This window comes from Vulpes vulpes, chromosome 1, assembly GCF_048418805.1.
Source record: "Vulpes vulpes isolate BD-2025 chromosome 1, VulVul3, whole genome shotgun sequence".
Taxonomy (NCBI): domain Eukaryota; kingdom Metazoa; phylum Chordata; class Mammalia; order Carnivora; family Canidae; genus Vulpes; species Vulpes vulpes.
Window position 1 is genome coordinate 122,502,427 of NC_132780.1, and position 14,390 is coordinate 122,516,816.

Genomic DNA, 14,390 nt, shown 5'->3' on the forward strand with positions numbered 1-14,390 from the left:
CAAACTTAAGCGACTATTAACTTAATATAGTCCACCATAATTAGAATGTTATATATGAACCTTATGGTAACCACAAACCCAAAATCTATGATAGGTACACAAAAAATAAAAAGCCAACCATAACACTAATGAAAGTCATCAAATCACAGAAGAGAGAGCAAGAGAAGAAAAAAACAGAACTACAAAAACAACCAGAAAACCAACAAAATGGCAATAAGTACATACCTGTCATAATTACTCTAAATATAAATGGACAATACAAAAGACACAGAGCAACTGAATGGATTAAAAAAACACCTTATACATGCTGCCTACTAGACTCACTTCAGATCTAAGACACATATAGGCTGAAAATAAAGGGATGGAAAAAAGATATTCCATGCAAATAAAACAGTTATAAATAAATATTTATATTTATGTTTATATTTATATTAATAAAACAGTTATAAATATATATAAGCATCCAATCAATGTAGAAGCACTTAAATCTACAAAGCAAATATTAATAAATATGAAGGGAGAAAATAACAGTAATACAATAATAGCAAGAACATTAATAAACTACTTAAATCAAAGAACAGATCATCCAGACAGAAAATCAGTAAAGGAAAAAGTGAACTTAAACAACATATTAGACCAGATGGATTTAACATATATATACAGATCACTCCATCCCCAAACAGCAAACTACATATTCTTTTCAATTGTACGTGGAATATTCTTGAGGATAAACCACATGATAGGCCACAAAACAAGTCTCAACATATTTAAGACTGAAACCATATCAAGCATCTTTTCCAACTACAATGGTATAAAACTCAAAATCAATTACAAGAAAAAAAAAAAAACCTGGAAGAACACAAACACATGGAGGTTAAACATGCTACTAAATAACCAATGGTTTAACAAAGAAATCAAAGAGGAAATAAAAAATTAAGACAAATAAAAATGAAACACATTCTAAAATCTATGGGATACAGCAAAAGCAATTCCAAAAGGAAAGTTTAGAGCAATAGAGGCCTACCTCAAAAAACAGAAAAATCTAAAATAATCTAATCTTATACAAAAGAACTAGAAAAAGAAAAACAAAGCCCTTAGTTAACAGAAGAAAAAAGTAATAAAGACTAAGCAGAAATACAATAGTAAAAAAATAAATAAAAATAGAAAAGACCAATGAAACTAAGAACCGCTTCTCTGAAAATATAAACAAAAGTAATAAACTTTTAGCAAATTCATCAAGGAAAAAAAGAGAGGGCCCAAATAAAATCAGAGATGAAAGAGAGGTTACAAGTAACACCACAGAAATAAGTTGGACAATCTAGAAGAAATGAAATATGCAATCTTACAAGAATGTATCAGGAAGAAATGAAATCTTAACAGACCAATTACTAGTAATGATACTGAATCAGTAATCAAAAAAGCTCTCAACAAACAAAAGTCCAGGATCAACAGGCTCCCATGTGAATTCTACCATTTAGAGAAGAGTTAATATCTACTCTTCTCAAACTACTGCAAAAAATTTAAAATTTAGAACACTTCCAAATTCATTCTACAAAGCCAACATTACCTTGATACCAAAAACAAAGACACTACAAAAATTATAGGCCAATAACCCTGACATACATAGATGCAAAATTTCTCAATAAATGTATTCAACAATACATTAAAAATACATTAAAAAATCAAATTCAACAATACATACATCAAGTGGGATTTATTTCACAGATGCAAGGATGGTTCAATATTCACAAATCAAATACATGATACACTACTTTAACAAAGGAAAAAAATCATATGATCATCTCAATAGATGCAGAAAAAGCACATAACAAAATTCAACAGGCATTTAAGGAAAAAAAACCTCTCAATAAAGTATGTATAGATGGAAGATACCTCAAAATAATACAGGACATATCTGACAAACTCATAGCTAACATCAGAAAAGCTTAGAGAGCTTTTCCTCTAAGATCAGGAACTAGTCATGGATGTCCACTCTTACCACTTTTATTCAACATAGTTCTAGAAGTCCTAGTCACAGCAATCAAACAAAGAAAAAGAAATAAAAGGAATCCAAATTGGGAAGGAAGAAATAAACTGTCACTGTTTCCACATGACGTGGAGTAAGGGATAGGGAGAGATAGGTAGGGGGCCATGAAATCAGGCTCACAAAACAAATCCAAAAATGCTGAGATATAAGGAAACCAGCGATAAGGAAATAGACCAGATCATCTGGCCCCTGATGTTAGGGAGTATTTTTCTTTGGCAGCTACAGTGTAATCACAGAAAATGACCAGACCACAAAGACGTAAGTCATTAAGTAAGTCATTATCAATAGTCCTTGCTCAAACTAAGACAGCACAAGAATCTCAAGGCCACAAGCTCCCTGGATAAGTTTTTAATAAAAGACTGGCCTAAAAACCTTCAATGACACAACCCTGTAGGGACCCTTCTCACGCCTGAGAACTCATTCTGTATCCTTGCTTAATGAACTTCTATCGCTTTACTCAGTCTCTTTTGCGAGATTTATTCTTTAATTCCATGAGATAAGAACATAGCTCTCCTGCTTGAATATAATACTACATATAGAAAACCCTAAAGATTCTACAGAAAAAAAACCTATTAGAATAAATGATTTCAGCAAATTTGCAGGATATAAAATTAATTTATAGATATGTTGTGTTTCTATACACTAATAACAAAGCAGCAGAAAGAGAAATTAAGAAAACGATCTCATTTAAAATTGTATCAAAAGAATAAAATACCTAGGAATAAACTTAACCAAGGAGGTGAAAGACCTATATTCTGAAAACTGTTAAGACACTAATGAAAAAAACTGAAGATGACACAAATTAAGTGTAAAAATATACTGTGCTCATGGATTGGAAAAATAAATATTGTTAAAATGTCCATACTAAAAGTAATGTACAGATTCAATATAGTCTCTACATTGGCATTTTTCACAAAACTAGTACAAATGAATACTAAAACTTGTATGGAACCATATAAGACCCTCAATACTGAATAGCCAAAGCAATCTTCAAAAAGAACAATAAAGCTGGAGGTATCATGTTCTCAGATTTTAAACTATACTACAAAGCTACAGTAATCAAAACAGTATAGTACTGGCACAGAAACATATAGATGAATGGAACAGAAGAGAGCCCAAAAATGAACTCACACTCCTTTGGTCAATTATCTATGACAAATGAGGCAAGAATAAACAATGATAGTCTCTTCAACAAATATTGTTGGGGGAAATTGGAAAACTACATGCAAATGAATAAACTTGACCACTGTCTTTTATGCAAAAATAAACACCAAATGGATTAAAGGCCTAAATGTAATACATGAAATTACAAAACTCCTAAAACAAAACACTGACAGTAAACTCTTGGACATCAGTCTTAGTAATATTTTTTATTTTTTGTGTATATTTTTTATTGGAGTTCAATTTGCCAACATCTAGCATAACACCCAGTGCTCATCCCGTCAAGTGGCCCCTCAGTGCTCGTCATCCAGTCAACCCAACCCGCCCACCTCCCTTTCCACCATCTCTTGTTTCCAAGAGTTAGGTGTCTCTCATGTTTTGTCACGCTCACTGATATCTCCCACTCATTTTCTCTTCTTTCCCCTTCATTCCCTTTCACTATTTTTTATATCCCCCAAATGAATGAGACCATATAATGTTTGTCCTTCTCCGATTGACTTACTTCACTCCGCATAATAACCCTCCAGTTCTGTCCATGTTGAAGCAAATAGTGGGTATTCATTGTTTCTAATGCCTGAGTAATATTCCATTGTATACATATATCACAGCTTCTTTATCCATTCATCTTAAGATGGATACTGAGGCTCCTTCCACGGTTTGGCTATTGTGGACATTGCTGCTATAAACATTGGGGTGTAGGTGTCCCAGTGTTTCACTGCATCTGTATCCTTGGGGTAAATCCCCAGCAGTGCAATTGCTGAGTCATAGGGCAGGTCTATTTTTAACTCTTTGAGGAACCTCCACACAGTTTTCCAGAGTGGCTGCACCAGTTCCCATTCCCACCAACAGTGCAGGAGAATTCCCCTTTCTCCACATCCTCTCCAACATTTGTTGTTTCCTATCTTGTTAATTTTCCCCATTCTCACTGGGGTAAGGTGGGATCTCACTGTGGTTTTGATTTATATTTCCCTGATGGCAAGTGATGCAGAGCATTTTCTCATGTGCTTGTTGGCCATATCTATGTCTTCCTCTGTGAAATTTCTCATGTCTTTTGCCCATTTCATGATTGGATTGTTTCTTTGCCGTTGAGTTTAATAAGTTCTTTATAAATCTTGGATACTAGCCCTTTATCTGATACGTCATTTGCAAATATCTTCTCCCACTCTGTAGGCTGTCTTTTAGTTTTGTTAACTGTTTCTTTTGCTGTGCAGAAGCTTTTTCTCATAAGTCCCAATAATTCATTTTTGCTTTTGTTTTCCTTGCCTTCATGGATGTATCTTGCAAGAAGTTGCTGTGACCAAGTTCAAAAAGGGTGTTGCCTGTGTTCTCCTCTAAGATTTTGATGGACTCTTGTCTCACATTTAGATCTTTCATCCATTTTGAGTTTATCTTTGTGTATGGTGAAAGAGAGTGGTCCAGTTTCATTCTTCTGCATGTGGATGTCCAATTTTGCCAGCACCATTTATTGAAGAGACTGTCCTTTTTCCAGTGGATAGTCCTTCCTGCTTTGTTCCGACTCTCTGAAGAAAGTCCATGGTATTTCGATAGAGATTGCATTAAATGCGTAAATTGCCCTGGGTAACATTGACATTTTCACAATATTAATTCTTCCAATCCATGAGCATGGAATATTTTTCCTTCTCTTTGTGTCTTCCTCAATTTCTTTCAGAAGCGTTCTGTAGTTTTTAGGGTATAGATCCTTTACCTCTTTGGTTAGGTTTATTCCTTGGTATCTTATGCTTTTGGGGTGCAATTGTAAACGGGATTGATTCCTTAATTTCTCTTTCTTCAGTCTCATTGTTAGTGTATAGAAATGCCAGACTTCTGGGCATTGATTTTGTATCCTGCCACACTGCTGAATTGCTGTATGAGTTCTAGCAATCTTGGGGTGGAGGCTTTTGGGTTTTCTATGTAGAGTATCATGTCATCTGTGAGGAGGGAGAGTTTGACTTCTTCTTTGCCAATTTGAATGCCTTTTATTTCTTTTTGTTGTCTGATTGCTGAGGCTAGGACTTCTAGAACTATGTTGAATAGCAGTGGTGAGAGTGGACATCCCTGTCTTGTTCCTGATCTTAGGGGAAAGGCTCCCAGTGTCTCCCCACTGAGAATGATATTTGTTGTGGGCTTTTCATAGATGGCTTTTAAGATGCTGAAGAATGTTCCCTCTATCCCTATGCTCTGAAGAGTTCTGATCAGGAACGGATGCTGTATTTTGTCAAATGCTTTCTCTGCATCTATTGAGAGGATGATATGGTTCTTGGTTTTTCTCTTGCTGATATGGTCAATCACATTGATTGCTATATGGGTGTTGAACCAGCCTTGCATCCCGGGGACAAATCCCACTTGGTAATGGTGAATAATCTTAATGTACTGTTGGATCCTATTGGCTAGTATCTTGTTGAGAAGTTTTGCATCTGTGTTCATCAGGGATATTGGTCTATAATTCTCCTTTTTGGTGGGGTCTTTGTCTGGTTTTGGAATTAAGGTCATGCTAGCCTCAAAGAACGAGTTTGGAAGTGTTCCATCCCTTTCTATCTTTTGGAACAGCTTTAGTAGAATAGGTATGGTTTCTTCTTTAAACGTTTGATAGAATTCCCTTGGGAAGCCATCTGGCCCTGGACTTTTGTGTTTTGGGAGGTTTTTGATGACTGCTTCAATTTCCTCCCTGGTTATCGGCTTGTTCAAGTTTTCTATTTCTTCCTGTTCCAGTTTTGGTCGTTTGTGGTTTTCCAGGAATGCGTCCATTTCTTCTAGATTGCCTAATTTATTGGCGTATCGCTGCTCATAATATGTTTTTAAAAGCATTTGTATTTCCTTGGTATTGGTTGTGATCTCTCCTTTTTCATGATTTTATTAATTGGAGTCTTTTCTCTTTTGTTTTTAATAAGGCTGGCTAATGGTTTATCTATCTTATTAATTCTTTCAAAGAACCAACTCCTGCTTTTGTTGATCTGTTCCAGTTCTTCTGGTCTGTATTTCATTGAGTTCTGCTCGAATCTTTATTAACTCTCTTCTTCTGCTGGGTATAGGTTTTATTTGCCGTTCTTCCTCCAGTTCCTTTAGGTGCAAGTTAGCTTGTGTATTTGAGTTTTTTCCAGTTTTTTGAGAGATGCTTGTATTGCAATGTATTTCCCCCTCAGGACTGCTTTGGCTGTATCCCAAAGATTTTGAACGGTTATATCTTCATTCTCATTAGTTTCCATGAATCTTTTTATTTCTTCTCTAATTTCCTGGTTGACCCTTTGATCTTTTAGCAGGATGGTCTTTAACCTCTACGTGTTTGAAATCTTTCCAAATTTCTTCTTGTGATTGAGTTCAAGTTTCAAAGCATTATGGTCTGAAAATATGCAGGGGACGATCCCAATCTTTTGGTATAGGTTAAGCCCTGATTTGTGACCCAGTATGTGGTCTATTCTGGAGAAAGTTCCATGTGCACTTGAGAAGAATGTGTATTCAGTTGCGTTTGGATGTAAAGGTCTGTAAATATCTGTGAAATCCAACTGGTCCAGTGTATCATTTAAAGCTCTTATTTCTTTGGAGATGTTGTGCTTAGAAAATCTGTCATTTGTAGAAAGCGCTGTGTTGAAGTTTCCCAGAATTAGTGTGTTATTATCTAAGTATGTTTTTGGTTATTAATTGATTGATATACGTGGCAGTTCCCATATTAGAGGCATAAATATTCATGATTGTTAGGTCCTCTTGTTGGATAGATCCTTTAAGTACGATATAGTGTCCCTCTTCATCTCTTTTTTTCCCCTCTTCATCTCTTACTACAGTTTTTGGGATGAACTTTAATTTATCTGATATGAGGATTGCTACCCCTGCTTTCTTTCGAGGACCATTTGAATGGTAAATGGTTCTCCAATCTTTCATTTTCAGGCTGTAGGTGTCCTTAGGTCTAAAATGAGTCTCTTGTAGACAGCAAATAGATGGGTCTTGCTTTTTTATCCAGTCTGAAACCCTGCGTCTTTTGATAGGATCATTAAGCCCATTCACATTCAGAGTTGCTATTCAAAGATATGAATTTTGCATCCTCATAATACCTATTTAGTCCCTGTTTTTGTGGATTATTTCTTTGGACTTCCTTTTTCTTTTACAGAGCCCCCCTTAATATTTCTTGCACGGCTGGTTTGGTGGTCACATATTCTTTCAGTTTCTGCCTATCTTGGAAACTCTTTATCTCTTCTTCTATTCTGAATGAGAGCCTTGCTGGCTGGAGTATTCTTGGCTGCATGTTCTTCTCATTTAGGACCCTGAATATATCCTTGCCAGCCCTTTCTGGCCTGCTAGGTCTCTGTGGAGAGGTTTGGTGTTAACCTAATACTTCTCTCCATATAAGTTAGAGATCTCTTGTCTCTTGCTGCTTTAAGGATTTTCTCTTTATCTTTGGAATTTGCAAGTTTCACTATTAAATGTGATGTGCTGAACGGTTTTCATTGATTTTAGGGGGCGGATATCTCTATCTCCTGGATCTGAATGCCTGTTTTCCTCCCCAAGTTAGGGAAGTTCTCTGCTATGATTTGTTCAAGTATGCTTTCTGGTCCTATGTCCTTTTCGGCGCCCTCTAGAACCCCAATTAAACGTAGATTTTTCCTTCTGAGGCTGTCATTTATTTCCCTTAACCTTTCTCATGATCTTTTAATTGTTTTTCTCTTTTTTCCTTAGTTTCCTTCCTTGCCATCAACTTGTCTTCTATGTCACTCATTCTTCTACTTCATTAACCCTTGTCTTTACGACCTCCAGTTTGGATCGCATCTCATTTAACTGATTTTTAATTTTGGCCTGATTAGATCTAAATTCTGCAGTCATGAAATCTCTTGAATCCTTTATGTTTTCTAGAACCACCAGTAGTTTTATAATTGTGCTTCTGAATTGGCTTTCTGACATCGAATTGTAATCCAAATTCTGTAATTCTGTGGCAGAGAGTACTATTTCTCATTCTTTCTATTGTTGGTGAGTTCTCCTTTCTAGTCATTTTGGTCAGTACAGAGTGGCTTAAAATGAGTTGTACTGGAAAAAAGGAAGAAAAAAACGAAACAAAACAAAAAAGAAGGTGGGATATCCTCTGGTTCTATATACTGTAAATCCCTTGACTTCCCCTGGAGCTTTCCAGTGCTGCTTGGTCAAGAACTTGCCCTTCCCCTGTCCTTCCAGCTGGTCTTCTGGGGTAGGGGCCTGCTGTGCTCATTCTCAGGGGTGTGCACATGGGGGCACTGCTCTACCCCCTGCCAGGTGCACGGCTCAGTGGGAGCTGTTTATCCTGTGAGATCCCTGTTCCCTGGCAGCCCCGCACCATCCCAGGCACAGGGTGACACCAGGACAGACAACACTGGCAGCGGCCAAGTCCCCAGCCGTGGAGTCTGCTCCCATAGTAACTACTGCAGTTTCCCAGTCCACACTGGCTTGGATGCTCCGGGGGGCGGGGGTGCTGACCTGCACAGCTTGGGGGCTCCAGGAGGCAGGAGCTTCCTCGCTGTGCTGTGCCCTCCCCGCCTCTGCCTGTCCTGGGGGGAGCACAGGATCCTGGGCTGTGTCCCCCGTTGCCCGGGGATCTGGGGCCTGTGCTGCTGAAATCACATACCCGGGCCGCAGCTCTCAAAGGCAGCAGGGCGCAGCCCCCTCAGCCCGGGGCCGTGGCCTGAGCTTCTCCCGAGGCCCTTCAGGGTGCGCGCTTCAGCCCTTTATGGAATTCGGCCCACGGTCTGTGTCATGCTCTCCCTGGGGCGCACCTCCTCTGTTAGTGACTCTGGGAGACTGGAGACTCCACTGCCTATCCTGCGGTTCTGCCCGAGTTCCCGGCTAAGCGCCTTTCTGTCTGGGAAGAATCTGGTGCGGATTTTTAAAGTTCCTGCTTCTCTGGGGCTGGGCTTACTGTCCCGGAGGCTCTCCCGGTGGGCCTTAGCCCAGCTCCTCGCAGGGGCCTCTTCCCCACTTGATTCTTTTTTATTTATTTATTTTTCCATCTCCCTACCTTTCTAGAAGCGAAAACCCTTCTCTCTGTAGCGTTCCAGCTGTTCTCTCTTTAAATCTCAGGTCGAACTGTAGGTTTTCAGGATGATTTGAAAGTTATCTAGGGGGATCCCTGGGTGGCGCAGGGGTTTGGCGCCTGCCTTTGGCCCAGGGCGCGATCCTGGAGACCCGGGATCAAATCCCACATTGGGCTCCCGGTGCATGGAGCCTGCTTCTCCCTCTGCCTGTGTCTCTGCCTCTCTCTTTGTGTGTGACTATAATAAATAAATAAATAAATAAATAAATAAATAGTTATCTAGGTAAGTTGGTGGGGACAGGTGACTTGGGGACCCTACTCCTCCACCATCTTGCCCGCCCCCCCCCCCCCCCGTAATACTTTTTTGGATGTGCATCCTCAGGGCAACAAAAGCAATAATGAACTATAAGGACTATATCAAACTAAAAAGGTGGCGCCTGCCTTTGGCCCAGGGCGCGATCCTGGAGACCCGGGATCAAATCCCACATTGGGCTCCCGGTGCATGGAGCCTGCTTCTCCCTCTGCCTGTGTCTCTGCCTCTCTCTTTGTGTGTGACTATAATAAATAAATAAATAAATAAATAAATAAATAAATAAATAGTTATCTAGGTAAGTTGGTGGGGACAGGTGACTTGGGGACCCTACTCCTCCACCATCTTGCCCGCCCCCCCCCCCCCCGTAATACTTTTTTGGATGTGCATCCTCAGGGCAACAAAAGCAATAATGAACTATAAGGACTATATCAAACTAAAAAGGTTTCATACAATGATATCCACAAAACAAAAAGGCTATCTACTGAATGGGGAAGATGTCTGCAAATGATATATCCAATTAGGGGTTAATATCCAAACTCAACACCAAAAATGACCCCCAAGCAATTCAATTGAAAAATGGGTAGAGAACCTGAATACACATTTTTCCAAGGAACATATAGATGGCCAAAAGATACATGAAAAATGTTCAACATCATTTATCATCAGAGAAATGCCAATCAAAACCACTGAGAAATCACCTCACATCTGTCAGAATGGCTAATATAAAAAGGACAAGAAATAACAAGTTTTGGCAAGGATGTGAAGAAAAGAGAACCCTAGTAGCAATTGCTGGTGTGAATGTAAATTGGTGTAGCCACTATGGAAAACAGTATGGAAGTTCCTTAAAAAAATAAAACTAGAAATACCTTACAACCCAGCAAATCCATTAAGTATAATTATCCAAAGAAAATGAAAATACGAATTCAAAAAGATATATGCATGCTGTCTTCACTCCAGCATTATTTACAATAGTCAGGATATGGAAGTAACCTAAGTGTCCATCAACAGACGGATAAAGAAGATGTGGCATATAAATACAATGGAATGTTACTCGGCCATAAAAAAGAATGAAATCTTACCATTTATGATAACATAGCTGGACTTAGAAGGAATTATGCTAAGTGAAATGAAGTCAGAGAAAACCAAATGCCTTATGATTCCACACTTATACATAGAATCTAAAAAAACAAAACAAAGGGGTGCCTGGTGACAAAGTCAGTTAAGTGTCTGACTGTAGTTTCCAGCTCAGGTTGTGATCTCAGGGTTGTGAGATCAAGCCCCACACTCAGCGTGAAGTCTATTTGACATTCTCTCTCCCCCTCCTCCTCCTGCTCATGCTCACTCTCTAGGTGGATAAATCTTTTTTTTTTTAAGTAAACAAAACAAACAAATCTATAAAAACAGATATAAACTGGTGGTTGCCAGAGGGGAGAGGAGTAGGGGAATGGACAAAATAGGTGAAAAGAGGTACAAACTTCCAGTTATAAAATAAGTCACAAGGATGTAAAGTACATCATAGGGAATATAGTCAAAAATATTGTAATATAAATGTACAACTGACACATGATATTGTATATGAACTATACTTCAATTTAAAAAAAGAGCAAAAGAAACAACAAAAAAAAAATCAGGGGAAAAAAGCACCCGAAGTTTTTACTAAGATATAGCTGTCCTCTGAGATCAATCATTCCTCTCACCAAAACTTTTTACCTGAAACTCCTCTGCAAAGTAATCACAGCAGATGGAAGCTTCTTTAATCTTTTTCTAGTTTGGAAACCCTTCCAATAAGCTTGAATCAAGCAAGCTGCTTGATGTAGTTTCTGAAATTAAAGGCCAGAATTAATTTAGAGACATCTCCACGAAAGTCTTTTTTAGCAATTAACCTCTTAATAAAATGAGGCCTGGGCAAGTATTAATCTCTAACTCTAATAAGCTGGGCAGGAGGCAACAATTTCATAGATCCAGGACAGGTAAGCTTTAAGAATATTAAACCTGGTCTCCCAAAGGAGGTACATTAGACAAGATCCACAATGTATTCAAGATATAGTTGATAAGCACTGCATCCTCCTTAATTAACATTATGTCTATTCCTTTTATAAGGATTTTATAGTTCTGCTTCTTTAATGCTTTACCCTCTTTGCTTGACTCATGCTGGGCCTCACTTATTCAAGCATTCAAGAGGATGAAGAACTTTTGGAACAGGATAAAAAAAAAAAAGCTCTACGGTTAAAAATTTGGTCCATAAAAGCTTCTTCACTCATCACACATCAGAACACCAACTGCTCTGAATACTGGGGGGGAGATAAGAAAAGAGGAAAGACAGCAAATAAAAGATTTAAGAGGCTACCACTCTCCAGGATTTTGAAACTAAAATGTTTTACTGAAATGTTAGCAAATATTCAAATTAATTTTATAATTTATTACCTGATCTTCTACTTCCTGATGGACCTTAGGGGTTAAAAGGGCAATAAGCTGTCCAAGTTCTTGACTAAACTCTGTCCCAGGCTCATGTTTGTTTAATAGACTTCTGAGTCCTGAAATGGAATAACAAAGGCACAACACTTAATAATAAAATATGATTTGTTATCTAATCAGTATTAATTAAAGGTTTAAAAAGTCTGGTTTAAGAAACAAATGAATACAACAGCAAGATTAATCAATCACATGATTTTTCTTTTTCTTTTCTTAAAGATTTCAAGATTGAGATCTTTAGGATATTTCTCTAAGAGTTTTTATGTGCTCATCTGATGCAAAGGCTGTCTACTCAATATCTTTAATTAAAAAAAGGTAAGTGGGATCATTGTGGTAAGTCAAAGAGCAGAGATTTTTTTTTCCTGTTGGAACATAAATATCTTAAACAGAAACATTTTTAAAAAGAAAATAAATAACATACTGAGTAAATGCCTATACTTTGGAAGTATTTAAACAGGTTATTATTAGTCATTCTTAAAGAAAATACTACTAAATAAAATATACAGTATTATACGTAATTTGGGGCAAATCAATAGGTTACTGAGCAATTACTATACGAGACATGCTATAAATACTGCATTTACTATACTATGTTTTATTTTGGGATAAGTACTATTTCTAAGCACACTGGAATGGTGTATTACAATGTGTGTATTCAAAATAAAGTAAAATGCCCTTAAGGTGTATAAGGGGGGAAGCCACCATATGAATCTGTCCATGTCTTTATGCTCTCTTCAAAACTCAAGTTCTCAGCAGTATTAACAATTATGAAATATCTTGAGGAAACTGAGTAAGTTCTATTGAGAACAGGAGATGAACTGTTCAAGTGAAATTCCTTTATAATGAAGTCTGTTAGACATTCACATTTTCATTTTTTTAATTTAAATTCAATTTGCCAACATATAGTATAACACCCAGTGCTCATCCCATCAAGTGCCTTCCTCATTGCCTGTCACCCAATTACCCCATCCCTCCACCCACCTCCCCTTCTGCAACCCTTTGATTGTTTCCCAGAGTTAGGAGTCTCTCATGGTTTGTCTAATTTTTCCCACTCAGTTCCCCTCCTTTCCCTTTTAATCCCTTTCACTATTTCTTATATTCTCCATATGAGGGAAACCATATGATGATTGTCTTTCTCCAAGTGACTTATTTCACTCAGCACAATACCCTTTAGTTCTATCCATGTTGAAGCAAATGATGGTCACATTTCTATAGAAGAAATCTAATTACAGAATTTAAAAATACACATTTAAAAATGTGTATCTGGCAAATATCAATTAGAGAGCTCTGCTATTGGCACCTTTTTCCCCTCTCTATTCCTATAACATAAAATAATTAAATGTTCATATAGTAATGACTGATGGAAAGTAAGTTATCAGGCATGATTTGAGACCCTCTGTAAGTCTGAATACTAAATACATCATAATGTAATGTTCTACTCTTTAAAAATTTCCACATGATATGGCCTTGCATTAGTGAGTATATGCATTTGATTTTAGAGGTGAGGAAGATTTTTTGTTTGCTTTGAGAAATAGCAGTGAGAGATCTGATGAGTAAATATTAACTGATGTTAAGATCAAAAGGGCTGTCAGTCTCTCAAGCACAGCTCTATTTTCTCCGGTAAAGTTAATCTTGTTAAGGTCACCAGTCTTTATGGTCATTATTTTACTATACTATATGGTATACTTCATACACAACTTTTTTTGTTTTTGTTAGAGAAGGAGTAAGTATCCATTGTAACCTCATCAACAAAATACCATAAATATCTCTGAGACATGGAGCTAGCTTGATTATATAAAGACCTTTCCCTGAATTGGTACCTGTTGTAATAGGGTTTTATCTGCACACTTTATTGACTTTTTTCAAAATACAAAAATTTTAGTCATTGAATACTTCTATAACAACAAGGAGTGCACTCTTTAATCCCCATCACTATTTAACCACTAAATTGTATACCTGAAATTAATATTACACTGCCTGTGAACAACTAGAATTTAAATAAAAACTTTAAAACTATATAGGAATTTTATTTTCCATAAACCATCAATAAAAATGTCTTTTTGATACTCTCCAGTAAAGAAAGAATATATGCACTACCTTTGTAGCAGGCACTTAGTCTCAGTAAAATCAAAATTTCCTGATGGGATTCAGTCATCAGCAGTAGGAGCTTTGTAGCAGTACTTCTTATGACTGGGTTAGGAGTTGATAAAAGCTTGAAAACAACTTCATCTAAAATTGAATGTAGGATTTTTCCTTCTATTCTGAGTAAATCACCACTAATAGAAAAAAAAAAAAAGATAAAGAATATACCATTACTAATGGATGCATAGGTATCATTAAAAAATTAAAGTTTTAACAACTAGATGCCTAACTGTGCTGAAATGCAAGAAGATAACCCATTTTTTAAATAC

At 37.2% G+C, this 14,390-nt stretch overlaps 1 protein-coding gene across 3 annotated transcripts in view; it reads right to left on the minus strand.

Annotated features, from left to right (window-relative positions):
• The window catches only part of IQCB1 (IQ motif containing B1), a 67,256-nt gene that overhangs the window by 22,123 nt on the left and 30,743 nt on the right, over positions 1-14,390 (minus strand). For all 3 annotated transcript variants that reach the window (XM_025990151.2, XM_025990152.2, XM_025990154.2), the window contains exons 8-10: positions 14,077-14,255; positions 11,932-12,041; positions 11,218-11,327 (exon numbers count right to left, since the gene is read on the minus strand). In XM_025990151.2, the coding sequence (XP_025845936.1) occupies positions 11,218-11,327; positions 11,932-12,041; positions 14,077-14,255 (399 nt within the window). The remainder of the gene's footprint in view (positions 1-11,217; positions 11,328-11,931; positions 12,042-14,076; positions 14,256-14,390) is intronic.